The 18,387-nt window shown below is 40.5% G+C and overlaps 1 protein-coding gene across 1 annotated transcript; it reads right to left on the reverse strand.

Annotated features, from left to right (window-relative positions):
- Positions 1–2,780: 2,780 nt before the first annotated feature.
- Positions 2,781–4,397, reverse strand: LOC148202311 (uncharacterized). Its single transcript, XM_088109588.1, has 2 exons — positions 3,648–4,397; positions 2,781–3,407 (listed from the first exon to the last, which is right to left on the reverse strand). Exons 1-2 carry the CDS (start codon positions 4,395–4,397, stop codon positions 2,781–2,783), a joined length of 1,377 nt encoding a protein of 458 aa, XP_087965714.1.
- Positions 4,398–18,387: the final 13,990 nt, after the last annotated feature.

Below are 18,387 nucleotides of genomic sequence, written 5' to 3' on the forward strand. Positions count from 1 at the left end.
GTAATATTTAAATTTTCGCGTAATGAGCACTAGGCTGATGCGTACGATCGCACGAGCACTCACATGACTTTTTTCTCTTATTGTTTGCGTAATGAGCACTAGGCTGATGCGTACGATCGCACGAGCACTCACACGGCTTTGTTTGTTATATTTTATTTTTTGTTTATATTTTTATGAACAAACCCAACAAAATATAAGATGCAATATACAAGAGTGGAGTTATAACACAAAGGGCTACATGAAGAAATAAAAATTTAAGAACAAAGCGAGAGAAACAAACCAACAAGAATAGGGGGTGCAGAGATAAAAACCCGGAGTGCAGAGAGTAGATTTGAAGCTCCTTTGTCTGTCAGGGGTGTAAAAATGAAAACAGAAGGGCATCCTGAAACGTGTGTCAGATCCAATTCCCCTTTCCTTTTTCTTTTTTTTTTTATTTTGTTTGCACATAATGGGCTTAAGCCCAAAAAACGGGGTGTGAAACATGAAACCGTGGGTGCAGATAAAGTTATTTTTTTTTGTTTAAGGGTTTGGATGGGTCTGAGTCCAGGGAATGGATGCGGGGGTGCGCGGATGAGAAAACAGGGGGTGCGCGAAGGAGGAAAATGTTTTAGTATCATTATTTTTTTTTTATTTATTAGAGAGAGTTGGGTCGGAAAGAAATAAAAAAGAAGAGGCCCAGGGCCTTTCCATTCTTCAGCCAACATTCCTTGGGGTCTCCTTCGTTCCACAATCTCAACTCAAAACAAAGACCTAGAGTCTTCTTCCAAAGTAGCCAACGGAGGTATCTCCACCCCGTCACGCACGCGCGCCACTGTCTCAGCCAGAGGTCTGGATAAAATGATGATGATTGAAGGATGTGTGGTGGCCGTGAGGTCTGGATAAAATGATGATGGGTGTTGGCCCTGTTGACAGAGAATGGAGGAGGATTGAGTGTTGTGTGATGCGGAGATGATTCTGTGGAGTGAATGGGATAGGAGTATGTGTGGTGAATCCTGGTTTGGTGTTTGGCCGCAGAGTTGGGAGTGAAAAGGAAATGGTTTGCTGTGGTTACGGCTGAGAGGAGCCAGTGCCCCCCAAGGCTGTGGTGATGAGGTGTTGTGATGGCTGTGAGGATGAAGAATGAGATGAAGATGGAGATGGTAACGGGTGAGGGGCTCAGAGGGAGCCAATGCCCCTCGGCCCTCTTCCCCTCCCTTTCCTCGTGTGAATTATGTAGGCTTCAGCACAGTAAGAGATGAGAGTGTCGGTAGCTATGATTGGAGGATGAGGAGTGTCGGTAGCTGCGATTGGAGGATGCAGAAATTATTGGGTTGGTGGAATAGTTGGAAGCATAATTGGATGGTTGGTGAAATGGGAGAAGGTAGAAGTGGACCGTTGGCAGATTGTGGGAATCATTACTGGGGCCGGAGGGGAGACACGAGAGAGTGATCAGGATGATCGGTCAGGACGAGCGTTCAGGACGAACGGTATACGGCGGAGTGACCTGGACGAGCGGTAGAAGAGGAAAATGGGGTAAGGACGAACGATAGAATGACGAACGACCATCTAAAAAAATTATTACTGTTTGGGCGAACGCTAAAACAGGACCGAACGTTCAGGAACGTTCAACAATAAACACATTAAAACCGAACGTTCTACAACATCAAGACCGAACGTTCTACAACATCACGACCGAACGTTCAACCACATTAAGACCGAACGTCCAATAGCAAGTAAACATGACCGAACGTTCACTAACAAATAGACCGAACGTTCAACCACAGACCGAGTAGCTGAACAATTTAGGACGAGCGACCGAACGTCTTTGGGGTCGATTGGTTCGAGGCCGAGCAACCAAACGCAATTGAGGCCGAGCGTCTTGATATTGGTCAACAACGAACGGTTACGCATGGTGGAGGACGAATGGTCGCTCAGAGTAGCGGACGAACGGTTGAGAGTAGAAGACGAACGGTCGCTCAGAGAAGAGGACTAACGGCTCGGTCGCACAGCAAAAGGCCGAACGCTCTGTTCTTTTTTTTTATTTTATTATTTTGTTTTATTTTATTATTCATTATTTTTCATTTTTTTTATTTTTTATTTTACACTCATGATGAAAATAAAATACAGCAAACCTATTAGTCCATCCGGACGAAATTGGGTGTTGACAACAAGTATGTCATCTATAAACACCACCATGAACTTGTCCAAGAAGGGTCTGAAAATTCGATTCATATAGTCCATGAATATGGCTGGAGCATTAGTCACACCAAAAGGCATTACCACATACTCATAGTGGCCATACCTGGATTTGAATGCTGTCTTCTGCACATCATCGTCTTTCACCAAAATTTGATGGTAACCCGACCTCAAATCAATCTTGGAGAATACCGTAGCCCCGTGTAATTGATCCATTAGATCATCAATCCTTGGCAAGGGATACTTGTTCTTGATCGTCAACTTATTCAGCTGTCGATAGTCAACGCACAACCTCGAGCTACCATCCTTCTTCTTTACTAGTAATACTGGCGCACCCCATGGCGAAGCACTCGGCCGGATAAACTTTTTCTCTAATAACTCTTCAATCTGCTTCTTCAACTCAACCAGCTCAGCTGGAGCCATCCGATAAGGGGCTATGGATACTGGTCCTGCTCCTGAGACCAGATCAATAGAGAACTCTACTTCTCGCGGAGGAGGTAAACCAGGAACTTCTTCAGGGAAAACATCCATGAAATCATTCACAACCAGAAGGTCTACACTCTGGTTCACAAGCGCTGAAGAATTTAAACTAGGAGTCTCAGTCCTTATGGAACATGATTAGGAAACAAGCTGGCACCCTCGAAGATGTCCTTCCTCAATACACCGAGCAATAATGACATGTCTTCATCTTCTTCGGGAAATATTAGCTTCTTACCACCGCAATCTAAAAGAATACGATTGGCTGCTAACCAATCCATTCCCAAAATTACCTCTAACTCCTGTAGAGGTAAGCAAATAAGGTTCACTCTGAACCTACGGCCCTCTACCTCAATAGGACACCTAGAGCACACATTAGATGTCCTGCCTAACCCAGCTGCTGGTGTAGACACCACCAGATCACACGGAAGCTCTCTGACAACTAAACCAAGCCTCTCCACACAAGCTTTAGACACAAACGAATGTGTCGCCCCCGAATCAAACAACGTCACACACGAAGCTCCAAATAACAAACAACTGCTGACAATTAAATTACCTGCGCTGGCTGCCTTAGTTCCGGTCAACGCATAGACTCTCCCTGCTGCCTGAGGTCTATGCCCACCCCTCTGAATAGATCTGCCAGCCTGGCTTGGCTGTGGTCCTACCCTCCTAGTAGTAAGACAGTCTCTGGCATAGTGTCCTTCTTGCCGACAGATATTACACCTCCTATACCCTTCTAACTGAGGGCAGGAATTCTGGAAGTGTGGTCCACCACACCTGAAGCATCTAACGGAACTGGCAAAACTGGATTGCCCCGATGACCGAGAGGAAGAACCCCTGGATCTGGAGGAAGAAGGTCTAGAGAAAGGGGTCCTTCTAGAAATGGAGCCTCCCCGGGATATCGCAGGTCCACCAACCCTAAGTGGTTGGCTCTGTTGTTTCTGAGGCCCTTATGGTTCTCCCTTAGTCTTTTCCATATCACGGGCCATCTCTACCAAAGCAGAGAATTCTCTAATGCGCAATCCCTTCACTAGTAACTTTATATCCTTTCTCAAGCCATTCTCAAACTTTCGACACTGCCATTCTTCATTTATTGACATGGTGTAGAAGCGAAGCAGGTGTTTAAAACTATCTGCATACTTCGATACTGATTTGTTGCCCTGAGCCAACTCAAGAAACTCTATCTCCTTAGCAAACCTGACACTGTCTGGGAAGTATTCAGTGTAGAATTTAGTTCTGAACAACTCCCAAGTGATAGCAGTCCCGTTCCTCTCCAAGATCGTCTTCACACTGTTCCACCAATGTCCAGCTTCACCTGTCAGCAAGTATTGGGTGTAGGCTAGCTTCTTCTCATCAGGACATCCCTTGGCTTCGAATATCCTCTCCATATCCCCAAACCAGTGATCAGCTTCATCAGGGTTGCACTTGCCAGTAAATCTTGCTGGGCGATGTTGCAGAAAGCTCTCCAAGCTCCACTCTTGCGCAGGAATAACAACGGAAGAAACACTTGGAGGAGTCCTAGCATTAGTCATCATTTCCATGAACTCCCTCTGAGTGTTCTCGGAAGACACTCTTGCGTTCTCTGCCGATATCCTTGCGGCTTCAAGATTTTGTAATGCAAAGGTATTCTGTTGAACCAACGCAGCATTCTGCTGTTGCAACGTTTGGAGTACCGCATTCAGCATCTGATTAGAGTCAAGTTGATCGACTCGCGGAGGAGAACGATGAGGAGACATGGGTGCCATCTTCTGTCCACACAGAGAGAAAGACCATTAGCTTGACTCAAACTAATACAACTTCCTATACGAGGTTAGAGTACGCAATCACAAACGAAGCACACTCACAACCTACAGGTTTCTAAGGAAGGAACTGCTCTGATACCATTAATGTAACATCCCAAAAATATACATCATGCATATATAATAAAGACGTCATCATACATAATATAAGAAAGCAGTCAAGAGTAATTTAAGGATTACAGTCATCCTTAGAATAATGCGGAATTGACAACAAGAGTATTTAGAATTTCTCCATGAAAATCACAGAGAATTTAAAACTTAAAATACACACGAGTTATTCCAAACATTAAGAATTATGAAATAAGACTAGCTAATCTAGGCTGCAGCACTGCCGTCTTCATCAAGAGCTGCTTCCAAAGTATTCTCCTCGCCATCTGCTCCCATCCAAGTGGATGATCATCGCCAAAGAAACATACCCAAACAGCACACAACACAAACAATGCATGGGTGAGCTAGATATAAAAAGCATGTTATACAATCCAACATGATATGCAAAAGTCACTCATACATGGTAAACTAACATCACAAGACTTGTTACATTAAACCCCGACTTGTTACTTTATAGACCGACTCGTCCGGACCAGAATGATTACCGAGCTATGGCGGGTTATGCACTCGTGGTGGCCTCTACTGCTTTGCAAAGCCATTGCCCAGACAAGGACGAACGCTAATCAAACCAACATTTGACCGAACGTCACTCAGCACATGGCATGACCGAGCGTTCAAATCCGACATGGACGAACGGTCAGTTTGTGCATTCTGCAGAATTATGCAAAATTATGCAGAATTCTGCAGAATGGTAACAGAACCTCCCTTTGACCATTTCTAACCACTTTTCTCAACTTCTTAGACTCTTAATTCTCGTTTTAGACTTAATTAAACTTGTCCAACTGATTCTAAGCATTCCTACTACCATTTTTAAGTGATTAAAGTTCACTTTCAGCTCCAAAACACGAACTTCAACAACTTAGGGACCCAAATTTGATTCTACTACTTGGAACATGTTTCCGACCACTCTTATGTTTCTAACAAGTCACAATGGACTTGTCTAGGCTGCCCAAACAGTCCAGGAACACTGCAGCCTTCATTTACTCAAAATCCCTACCTCACTTCCTCTGAAATGGCCTAAAATTGACCCTAAAGACACTTTATTTCCTTTCTAACAGCACTACCACAGAATTTTCACGCTAAAACAGTTCCAACATACACAATTCCATCATTCTAAGTCATTCCAAACAGTTTATAGACATCAATCACCAAATACACATAACACACACTTCCATACATGCATTTCAAGTTTAGCTAGAACCAAGTTCATGCTTCCACCACAAACCACTACAAATTTTATCATGCATTCACTCCACACAGTAAAATCAAAAGTAGAACTAGCTCCCCTTACCTCTAGTGTAGACAACCAAGCTCAAGTAGGAACCCTAGACCACTTGCTTGCACTCTCAAAATGTTAGAATCACCTATAAATCATCAATTGATGATAGAAAACGAATCTTAGAACCCAATAGAAGCTAGATTACGGAAGAAAACGAAATGGGTTGCATGCAACAAGTTCAATCACATGCTTACAACCCTAGGGCACATGAGAAAGGGGGTTTTCTTACCGGTTCTGATTAGAGAAATTGATCGACTAAGAGCAAGACCCGCTACTTTGTGATCGTTGGGACAGCACCTAATCGAGAATTTAATGGTTCAGTGTGAAGAAGGGAAAGGGAGAAGATATAGGGGGAGGAGAGAGCTTGCAGGAAGATGAATGGTTTCTCAGACAAGAGGAATGAGTTAAAAATCAATGTTTCAAAACTAATGTAATTTTATTTTAAAGTACTCAACCTCTCATCTTTTGCCACTTGTCATTCCCTTTTTGCTGACTCAAATCCAAGTCCTTACAAACGACATCAATAGAAAATAATATTTAAACTGTAATTAATTTTAACTATTCTATCAAAATAATATTGATTTTATAAAATTAAATTAAATTTAAATATCAATTATTTTAAATTAAATTAGATTTAAAATTTATATTTTGAAGAAAATATAATAACTATTCAAACCAAATTTTATAGAAAGGAGTGATCTAAAATGTTATCGGGAATTATTAAGACAAAGATAATAATACTTCAATAATATTTTTTCATAATATTTTAATATTATTTATGTATTGTCACGTCCCATTAAATTCACTGCTGAATCACCACTCTGCTTCCATTAATGCACGTGACACGTATTCAGTGCCATTAAAGACGCACACGCACTCACTCTGCATGCAGCTGCCAAATGTCATTTTTAGAACATTCTAAAACGTTAATGGAAGACATGTGGCAGCAAATTAATGGACGCACGTCCTGCTTGGGGAGAGAAAATTGATTTCTTGAAAACTCTTCCCCACTCTTCTGCACACTTCGTCTTCTTCCCCAAACTCTGGATTTTCAAATTCTCTGCCTTCTCTCTAGAACCTCCATCTTCTCTCTACCTTAACTCACTTCCTCCTTCTCAGATCAACGATCAGACACCGTGGGAACCCTCCCGGCGTTACAAACTTCAAGTTGAACCGAACGTTTCTGGAGTCTGAACGGGTAAGTACTTCGTCCCTAGCTGTTCGTCCATATCCACATGCAAACCCAACTCTGGACTGCATGCATCTTATCTAAACCAAATCTTGGTTTTCTGTAATCTTAGCTTGAAGAGCTTGATTGAGCGTTAAGGGTAGAAACGATTTTTCTGGGCATTGATTTTTCTGTTTGAGGAACGAACACTCTTCTTGAAGGTAAGGGAAGCTTATTAGATTTAATTCATGTGATTTCTGTACTGCATGCGCGTTATGTGATGCTTGAAAATATGATTCATGATATTGGACTGTTGGTATATGAAAATGATTCTGAAATGATGTATGAAAATGATGCAATGTTCTATGGTTTGATTTAATTGAAAAATGAGCTGTATGATGAGATGATGCATGAATAAGTATGGATTTGTACTATGATATAATTAATTAAATGTATGGAAGTGTATACTGGAAAATGAGTTACTGTAAGAGAGAATTTTAATATGAGATGTATATGAAAATGAACGTTCGTTATCGATACGGTCATTGACCGTTCGGTATTCATAGTAAATTCCTTGAAATAGTCGAACCCTTTCATTTGGAAAGGATTTCCCTTCTAGGACGAACGCCCTCTTATACATAATTTACGTTTGAGCGTTCGGCCAAACGTAGACCTCATGCGTGTTGTGTGAGGAATTGAGAAGCTTGAAAATCTACCTTTGTACACTTAGTCAAATTGTTAAAGCATGAACTTTAAGTATCCCATCTTATGAAAATTCCAAATTTCTATGATTTTGAATCAGCGAATAAGTTTAGACTCAAAAGCGTACGTCCTAAGTAGCGCTCGGTCTTATACCGAACGCTCGTCCAAATGCGTATGTGGTAAAAGAACGATCGGTCATATACCGAACGTTCGTTCCTTCCTTAATTATCAACGAACGGTAATAGCGTTCGTCCTGAATTGAAATAGCGTTCGCCCATAAATTTAAATAGCGTTCGTCCAATAATTCTAGTAACGTTCGTCCAATACTTCAGTGACGTTCGTCCAAAACTCATTAAATGCCTATTTTCGCGCTCGGTCATTGAGTGGCGGTTTGTCTCCTGAATTATCTCGTGTTCGATTTATTTATCTAAACAAGTTTGTGATGTATCTATCCATTGGATTCATTCCAGAGTTATTGAACTTAAATCATTCTAAGTATTTTCCAGATCGTACTAGATTCAGTTCATCTAACTGAGTCAAGTTATAATGAAGTCCGTCTAATAACCTGTCTTGGTTTTATTCTACTCGTGAACGAGTCTTTCTTGGTATAGTATTAACGTTCGTCCTCTATTACAAAGAGGGTTGGACGTTCGTTCTTTTATGGAAGTGAAACTAAGAATGAAAGTATGAATAAGATGAAAGATTAAGATGTGCGAAAGATGTAAGAGATGAAATTATGATGGTTGGTTTTGAACGAGCATTCCAGGGTGGAACGACTCTTGAATGGATATTGAGATTTGTAAGTATGAACGTGGTAAGCTTAGATGGTGGTTCATCCTGATATTCCGTGAGTGCTCGTTCTCAAGTAGAGAGGAGTATGTCATGCGTGGGAATGGCAGGAGGTCTAGTCCATAACTGTAACTTGGACAGAACAGACTAACCTCAGGTGGCTACTGATGAGCATTTTAGTTACCCCACCTGGGTGCACGGACGCCTTAGCTAAACAGGATTCATACAGTCCGGACGGTCGGTCTAGTATCAGGATTTGAATGGAATTGATGTATGAATTGAATGTATATGTTGTGAATTTAATTGCTGAATTTGATAAGTATGAAATATCTGTTTGACTTGAATTAAATTCAATAAGCTTACCCTTGCATTTCCATTGTGTTGTCTGTTTATGTATATCCGTCTTGTCAAATGCAATGATCATCTGTGTGGATGTGAGCAGAGGGAGATGTGTCTCTGGAGCAAACACTTGAAGAGGAAGTTATTGCTGAAGATAACTTAGTAGAAGTTGAGGTGAAGGCCGAACAGTAAAGGCGTTCGGTTATTTTAGTTAGTGTAGTTAGGAGAGCGAGCGGCTGTGAGCGAGCGCTCTTTTTGATTATGTAAATACTTGGACATTCGGTAATGATTTTGTAAACCGTTCGTCCTCATTTGTTTTGTGAACGCTCGTTGAATTATGTACATGAAAGGCCGTTCGACCACTTTCGAATTTTCGTTCCCTTTGCTTTAAAACTGTTTTGCCATATTAATATATGTGATTATTCTAAGTATATAGTTGATGACTGTATAATTTTTGGGATGTTACATTATTGGTATCAGAGCAGTTTTGTTCCTTAAGGAACACTGTAGGTTATGAGCATACTATGCTTTTGCTGTGTGCTCAACGTCCGTTTGATGAATGATTCAAACTCCTTAAAATTTGATAATGATCGTTTTCTCTGCTTCTCAGAGAACTAATGGCACCAATACCTCCTTCTCAACCTCAACCAACCGAGCGTGATGCATCTGATCACAATAGGCTATTGGAATCAGTAATAGAAGTACTTCAACAGCAGAACGCTGCATTAGTGCAGCAGATTACTATCGCTTTACAAAGTTTGGAAACCGCACGTGCCAATTCTGAAGCGACCCAAAGACAGCTGGTGGCGATCCTAGAAATCGCTAGGAATATTTCTGGAGCATCCACTTCCTCTGGGAATAAACGGACCGAGTGGAGTTTGGAGAGTTTCCTTCAACATCATCCATCTAAGTTCAATGAGAAGTGTCTCCCTGATGAGGTGGAGAGAGTTAATGTATTAGAGAAGAACGTGACAGAAGTGGAGCAATGATGGACAAATTTATGATCACCAAAATATGATGTCACAAACTTGTTTCACAATCGGCAAGTATGACCGAATCGTTCAAGTAATAAACTTGGTAAGACCAAGTATCGTTCTTCCCAAAGGACTCACGACCTAGTTTAGTTATGTGATTTGTTGATTAGCTAGGACTTACAAACGAAATATTTAGATTTTAATATGCAAGACAGAAAATAGACATGTATGCATGAAGTTTGATCAATGGCAAAGACAAAAGATAAACACTTTCAATGAAATATATGAATGAATATGTTGTTGGGGGTCAATTTCATCTCATCCACTCTCATACATTTTAGGAATTCAACATTCAAATCATCATTGTTAATGCCACTCTCTAAAGTACCATTCTAGATGGCTTCTCCCTAATCACGAGTTCATACAATTCCTAGCATTCCTAATGATTAGTTCATAAGTGCAGGAGCTTAACGACAACCAATATAATATTGGGAGAAATTCCCCGGATCTAGATTTCCCCGTACGTGCCCGTATCGACAAAACCAATAATCATGCATTGAATGAGTTAAACTATGCAAGCATTGAGCAAAGAGGAAAAACCCTAACTAATGATGAAAGAAAGCATATATCTTAATTAAAAGATGCAAGCATAAATTCCATATATGAGAGCTTCAAGAGATTACATTGATTCCCCAACAAACATACAAGGTTTAGTTCACCATATTCATGGTGAACCTAGATGAACAATGAAAGAATGAAAGAATAAACCCTAAAAAGGTGAAGAGGTAGCCTGAGCATCCAAGATCCTCCTTCAAAGGGGTGAAAGAGAGAGTGTTTGCCTCGTTTCTGCCAAAGATACTAACTCTAGGACGTGCAAGCCCTTATATACTATTCTAGAATTACAAAAGATTACAAAAGCCCAAGTCCATAAAAGTGCCGCTCAGCGGTAAATACCGCTCAGCGGTGATTGCGCTTCACGTTTCTTCCCCTCAGCGGCCAGTTTGCCCCTCAGCGGACCTCCCGTGACCTCCTGAGTGCCGCTCAGCGGTAAAATGCCGCTGAGCGGTGCCTTCGGCTTCTACTTTTGCACTCTTTGATTCCTTTTATGATTCCATCTCTCTCCTTCTTCACTTCTTTCACTAAATTCACCTTAAAACCTGCACAAAAACACTGAAATCAAGCATAAACCTGTCCAGCTCTCTTATTTCTGAAAATATGGATAAAAGCATGATTTCAAGCTAGTTTCTAAGTCTAAAGGTTGCTTTTAGTATCAATTTTAAGCATGAAAATAACAGTTTTTCAACTGTTATCACAACCCCAAACTTAGAACTTTGCTTGTCCTCAAGCAAACAAAATGTAACTCCATCTCCAACCAATTCATATGATGGTTCCCTCATTCAAAAATCCTCTTTTTCAAGATAAGTAACAACTTCACTCAAACTTATGACCAAGAGTTAATTCAAGATGTGCACATGCTTTAGTGTTCACAAAATCATTTAAATTCCAACAAATGCTATTTTTCATGAATGATCAATCAATTAAGCATGGATGTTCATGTGCTTATGGAATATTTCCTCACTAGGTAAAGTGTTTCACTCAACACACAAGTGTATAAGAGGTAAAGTGTTTCACTCATTCACTCCACTATCACAATGTCACATGAATCAACTTTGCCTTTCATTTTACCACAATCAAAAACATTCACAAGCATGCATCATCACAAGGACTTTTCAATGGCTTATAATGTGGCTGGGCTAACAAGAAAATTGGTTTTTCTGGATCACAAAATCCTTGAGTTAAGAGAGTCATATCAACACAATTATCTTATTCATTCCCAACTTGCCTTTTGCCTTTGCATTTGCATTGAGCTTTGCTTCTTTTTCTTTTCTTTTCTTTTTCTTTGCATATTCTTACCTTTTAGCTCTTAGCTCAATGCTTTTCAATGCTTCATGTTTTCCCAACAACCCCAAACTTGAACATTTAACAATACCACATAAGATCTTCTACTTAACTCAAGGTAAAGATTTTCAATTAAGGGTTTTCAGTGTATGTTCAAGGCTAAGGGTTCAAAGGATAGAACACAAAGTGTTCTCTTTTAGTGGCTAACTTTATGGATTTGGCCAATAAAAAGGGTTTCAAAACACGGCCTTGATCATATGATGCAAAACAAGCAATTGATTCAATCATAGAAAACCTGGGCAAAGTCATTCATGCTTTCAAAGTAATAGCATTCAACAGTAACAACTCTGGAGCTCAAAACCTCACATATAAGCTCATTCACATATGACATACACATCCTGCTTAATTTCACAATCACAATCATGATATCATGCATTTGTTCACAAAGCTTGTGAATCACCTGTATAAGCATTTTATGTGCACATCATCTCAACATCAATCAATCAATAAGCATCATCAAGCATTACTTATCAAACCATCACAGTTAATAGCAAACCATCATAAAAACCAGGTGTTCAATAGAGTACATCAACAAAAACAAAAAAAATCAATCAACTGGGTTGCCTCCCAGGTAGCGCTTGTTTAACGTCACGAGCCTGACCCAAATTCCACTGATGAGAGGGTCGCACCTCCCACAAAAGTTGTGCATAAAAGAATGCAGTACAGTACTAGGAAGTGACTCCTAGGTCGTCTCTCAAGGACCAATATTGCGGTTCAGTCTCAGATCACACACTGAAAAAGGGGGGTTTTGTGATTTTTGTGATTCAAAAATGAACTAAATCAAAAATGAGAATTAAACACAACCGAATATAAACAAAAGCATTAAAATGAAACCACAACAGATAAATTCCCAAACACAATTCAAGCTGTAAAAATGCAACGGTTAGACTAAAACATTAAATGCACAATATTGTCATCTAACCTACACATTCATCACCAAAAAGAAGAAAACGCTTGCAGAGTTAATTTAAATAATTTAGTGCTGCTGTAAAATAAAATTTATGTTGCGCCGTCTTTTCCATCCAAGGCCGTGGCACTCTTTTGGCAAGGAAAGAAAAATTATTAAAACCACCTTGATGCTTCTTCCTTCTTCACGTAATTTCCAACTTCTACCATGGTCCATTCACTTTGCAAAAGGAAATGAAAGCAAATCCAATCACATAAGAAGGCTTACGTGACTTATTCTCCATTCCATAAGAGACAAAGAAATGCATTAATAGGCCGTGGGCCACTTCTCCATTCACGGTTCTCTTTGCCCAGTACAAGACATCACTTCTTCACTTAATCTTCCTCTCAATTAAATAAAACACTTGCATTTATTCAGCTGCCAAACGTCCCATCATCTCTTCATTCCAACATTGTGCTCTCTGCTCCACTACCCGTGCATACATTCTCTCCCTCTCGGCTACTATTCTTTTTCCAAATAAAAATCCTACACTTCTGCACCGTTTTCATTCAATGCTTAACTCATAAAAAATAAATAAAACTTTTCTTCCAGAAATCCTTGGCACCTCTCGGCTCACTCCAGCTCCGCTTCTTCACCGTGCACACTCAGTCTAATATCACAGCTTGCATCTTTTGTTCATTCCAGCACAAGAAAAATAAATCCAATTGCTTCTCTTTTCAAGCCGTGCCAGCTACTGCTACCAGCTTTTCTCGTTCCAGCTGCTTGACATCTCCAGCTTCCATGCTTCCTCTAAGAATAAATTCATCTTCTACTTTCAGTGGCTGCTCCAACGCATTACCGCTTCATTCTCCATCCAGCTGCCCATCTACTTGCTCCATGCTTCCAGCTCCTTCACCATTTCTCTTTTTCTCCAATAAAATATTTCCAGCAAAAGATAAACTCCTTCCAGCCGTGCACCACATCACACGAACTCCATCACCGTTTCAGCATTCAAAGGAAAAGAAAGAAAGCTTCTAATATTCTCCATCTAGCACCGCTTCTCCAGCTTGCTTATCAAAATGAGACCAGCGTTAACATTTCTTAATGAAATCAGCGTTCAAGAGGAAACCAACATGAATGTGAATAAATTTTGTAACAACGTGCACAAGACAAAGCGAAAAATAAAATTTGTCTTCATTCCCAACAGTGTTTTTAGTTCCCCGGGGCCATTTCAAAACAGAAACCTAAAAACTAAAAAAAAACACCAGAGTGGGTGGCGGCTAGAGCTTCCAGGTGTGCCCCCCCGTTAGGTCACTCCCTTTCTACCGTGGCGGCTGGTTTATTTCAACGTGTGCCTGCTGGACTTGTTGCCCTTGATTGTCCGTAATTTGCTGGATGTAACACCTTTCTTTAGTCCAAGCACCTCCCTTGCTGGACGGACGTGCAACTGCTGGACGAAGCTCCTCTACTGGACCAAGCTGCTCTCCCTTTGCTGTCCGTGTGATGCTTCTAAAATCCCAGCTCCTCTCTGCCAGCGTGTGCTCTCAAGTGTTGCTGGACCGAGAAGGGTGGACCTCATGCTGCTGTGCTGGCCCAAGTGCGTGGAATGTTGAAGCTGCTGGGTGCACCCCTCTTTGCTGGGCCAGCTGGACGTGAGCTCTCTTTTCTTGTGCTTCCTTCAAGCTTGCTGGATGGGAGAGCTATGTGCGCGTGAAGTGCTGCTGGGTTGTGTCCAAGTGTTGGTTGCTGGATGTCTCAAGTGTGGACGTGGAAGCTGTTCTCCAAGGATGTGTGTGGATGCAGACCGTGTGCTTGCTGGACCCGTGAAGGCCGTGTGGTTGCTTCACGTTACCACTTCATTTGCTGGACGCACCCCATTCTCATGGGCCTCCGTGTGCTACTTCTCCATGTGCAACCCCAAAAAAAAATAAATCCACACCTCCTCTCTCATCTTAGTTTAAAGTATAATTGATGTGGCATTTTCTTTTCACCTCCAAATGTCCCAAATATTGTCCAATAATTTCCCTACAATTAATAATAAAAATAATTAGCTCAAATAATTCAAATTAGTTAAAATAAGAATTTCCGATCAAATTAAGCACAATTAGGAAAAATGGGAAAATACTGGACATTTAAGCACAATTCCCTAATTAAATTCGGTACAATAAGCTAAGTGAAATTGAGAAAATATTGACTCATCAAAATAGACCACACTTAGTCTTTTGCACTCCTGGGCAAAATCAAGACGAAAACCAGGGAACTACTCAAACATCAGGGAGGTGACACAGACTCGACAGACAGACAACAAAGACTCCAAAACAGGAACAGAAACAAAATTACACAGTTCTCCAGGAATCTGGACCAAGAAAGGAAGTAGACAATATCCAACACATAATCAATCAGAGAAAGCAGATACTCATGAAATCATCCAAGCAATTCAAGACATGGCAAAATGATCAATCAGCTCAAGAGGTGAATCAAAAGTAACAAAACCTCACAGATGCACTATCAGTGTTTCTCTCAAGTGTTTAAGATAAGCAATGTCAACTCAATGCACTCGAGAAAGCAAACACAAACAGACTTGGCAAGCCTCAAATATCAACACTCAAAACATATGCATGTTCAAATCAAAAGGTCTTTTCATGGTTGTAATGGGGCCAAGGACAAGGGAGGATATAATATGGATGAGAAGCTATAAACCAAAAGAAATAGAGGAGCAATGGGGAACAAGTGTAAACACAATCAACTCACACCCAGACCTCTAATTCAATCCTCTTCTTGACTCCATTATTCACAAATTTTTTTTTTTTTCATTTTTCTCTATATTTTTTTTTTCATCTTGTCTCTTTCCTTATCTTTCTGTTTAGCACACAACTATAAGAGACAAGATATAAATCATATTTCCAACAACAAACAAGAAGAGGAACCAACTAGCCAATTCATCAGAATCCCCAAGGAGACCACACTTGTTCCCAAAACACTTCCAAAGCTCCAAAATTCCCTAAGGTTAAGGTAATCATGGTTTTTCACTCAGGGCTAGTGTATGAGCTTCAAAACAAAGAAATAGGGGAAAGTATAGGCTCAAAAGGGGTTATCAAAGGATCAAAACAAGGTAAGCTTATTTGGCTAGAGAGGCTCAAGAACAAAATTGCCTTTATCACTTCCAAACATGCATATCAATCAAGAATCATCAAAAAGAGTCAAGCCAAGGCATATGCGCAAGCAATCAAGAGACATATCACACACAAGAAAGAACGTAAAGTGGCTCAAATCTCACACAGGGTAATTCTGTCACAATCAATTCAACTCTCAAAAATCATAACCATCTTCCCAAGCAAAGAAAAGCAAGGATTTCAAACAAATCAGAGTATCAATGAAGTGAAAGACACATCTACAACCTAAACAAAGTCCAGAAATCAAGAGAAACATGTAAAACTGTACACAAGACACGACAAAAATAACCTAGAAAAGAAAAAAAAAAATTAACCAAGAAAACAAAAACTAACAAAGACAAATAAAAATCTCCCCCAATAGACCACACTTAAACTACACAGTGTCCTCAATGTGTCACAATCAGCAGATCAAACAATCAGAACAGTCATCAGATATCGACAAAGTGCAATAAAAGTCAGGAAAAGGGGAGAAAAGAGAAAGAAAACTCCCCTGGTCATGGTGGCAGTTGCCAATTTTGGACTTTCAGGGAAATGTCTTCCACCACAGTATCCAGCAAGAAGGTTTTGAGGACGAACTGCTTCATCCTCCAGATTTGATCGAGCAGGGAGATATCATCCACAGCTGGATCTAAGAAGCAAAGATTGTTGATGAGCAGGTTCAGCTGGTGCCTATTGATCTTGAAGCTTTTGTCAGTGTTAGCACCTTTATTTTCCACTGTGGGTGTTTGTCTATCAAATTCATGTGTACCTCCTGCAACATGGTTAGTGCGATGTGTTTCCAAAGAAATGATATGCAGGGGTATAACACCCAATCCCAGTGTAACAGGCTGAACAACAGATATACTCTCAGAACATGAATCAATTTCAAATTCAAAAGCAATATCAACAACAGACTCAGATTCATGTTCAGTGCATGGAGAATAAACATTTGGATGTGATAGCAAAAAGTGGTTCTCATCATGCAGAGAAGGACAATTAAGAACAGACTCATCAACAATATAATCATCAACACACCTATCAACATCATAATCATGCATCGCACAATCATCAACAGAATAATCAATTTGAGGTATGTTTACCTCCACTTCGCTAAAGATTGGAATAGTGGTGGAGGATGAAAATGGTCTACCTGGCTCAAAATTGCTGCTTATACCTGCCTGCTCCTCAAAATACTCATCACTCTCCTCAGGTGCAAGAGTAGGGACATAGGATGATGGGAAAGTAGATGGCACCATAGTAAGTTCATGACTCTTCTCCCCATCTTCTATGTTGATGCCACTATCATCATCATCTGGAATCTGAACAGTCTGAAATGGTAACTCTGAATCTTGAGACTGTTCCTCAGTGAGTTGAGTGGCCATCTGCCCTATCTGATCAGTCATACTCTGAATGGCAGCTCCTATTTCTTGCTGGAACTGCATGTTCTCTTGCCGAAACTGAAGGTTCTGCATGGTCATCTGCTCCAACAACTCCTGCAATGTAGGCTCAGAAGTAGAAGGCTGAGGAGTTATTTGGGCAGGAGCATCATATTGCTGACTTTGGTATTGCTGGACTGGTGGAGGCATAAAAGTACTCTGGAATGGTGGTTCTTGATATTGATGCTGTGGAGCATCATACCATCCCAATGTAGGGTCATTCCATCCAAGACCGTTGCTGTAAGCATATTGCGCAGGGGAAAATTTGCTCAGAAACTGGTGCTCAAGATATCCCCAATCGGTAACGGATCTCAGAGGAAGAGAGTCCTTCCAATCCTTAGCTGCTCCTTGTAATGAATGCGGAAATGCGCTCAAGAAAATGTAATCAAGAGGGACATCTGGAGGCTTCATTGAAGAGCACATGATGTGGAGCTCCTCCAAATGTCTGTGTGGGCATTCTCCTGCAAAACCATGAAACTTAGGCAGCAAATGTATCAGTCCAGGGGTGAGATCGCAATGAAGATCATCCTCCTTAAGTGAAACCGGCTCACAAAGAGCACTCTCATAAATTAAAGGATGAGTCATATTGTTCTCAACATAGAAATCAGCAGAATATGAATTACAATCAGAGTAACATGCAGAAGGAGAATCATAATCAGAGGCACTAGCAAAACAAGCAGTATTCACGAAATCAAAATAGGTAGACATGGAAAAAGAATAATACTAAAAATCACGAAACAAATAAAACACAACACATTTATACATGCAACACACACACACAACAGAACATCACGTCACGTCACATCACAACACAAGACAAAACACAACACAGACTAACACAACAGAAAGACCTAAGACCGAACCATTAGTCCCCGGCAACGGCGCCATTTTGATGAGAGGGTCGCACCTCCCACAAAAGTTGTGCATAAAAGAATGCAGTACAGTACTAGGAAGTGACTCCTAGGTCGTCTCTCAAGGACCAATATTGCGGTTCAGTCTCAGATCACACACTGAAAAAGGGGGGTTTTGTGATTTTTGTGATTCAAAAATGAACTAAATCAAAAATGAGAATTAAACACAACCGAATATAAACAAAAGCATTAAAATGAAACCACAACAGATAAATTCTCAAACACAATTCAAG

Source organism: Vigna umbellata, chromosome 3, assembly GCF_029865625.1.
Source record: "Vigna umbellata cultivar VRB3 chromosome 3, Vumbellata_1.0, whole genome shotgun sequence".
Classification (NCBI taxonomy): Eukaryota; Viridiplantae; Streptophyta; class Magnoliopsida; order Fabales; family Fabaceae; genus Vigna; species Vigna umbellata.

What these genes read in the sequence shown, in the direction of transcription:
- LOC148202311 (XM_088109588.1), bottom strand. Translation starts at nt 4,397, where the DNA reads ATGGCACCCATGTCTCCTCATCGTTCTCCTCCGCGAGTCGATCAACTT. An exon ending in TTAGAGAATTCTCTGCTTTG is followed by an intron (nt 3,408 to 3,647) that starts GTAGAGATGGCC and finishes CCACACTTCCAG; the next exon opens with AATTCCTGCCCTCAGTTAGA.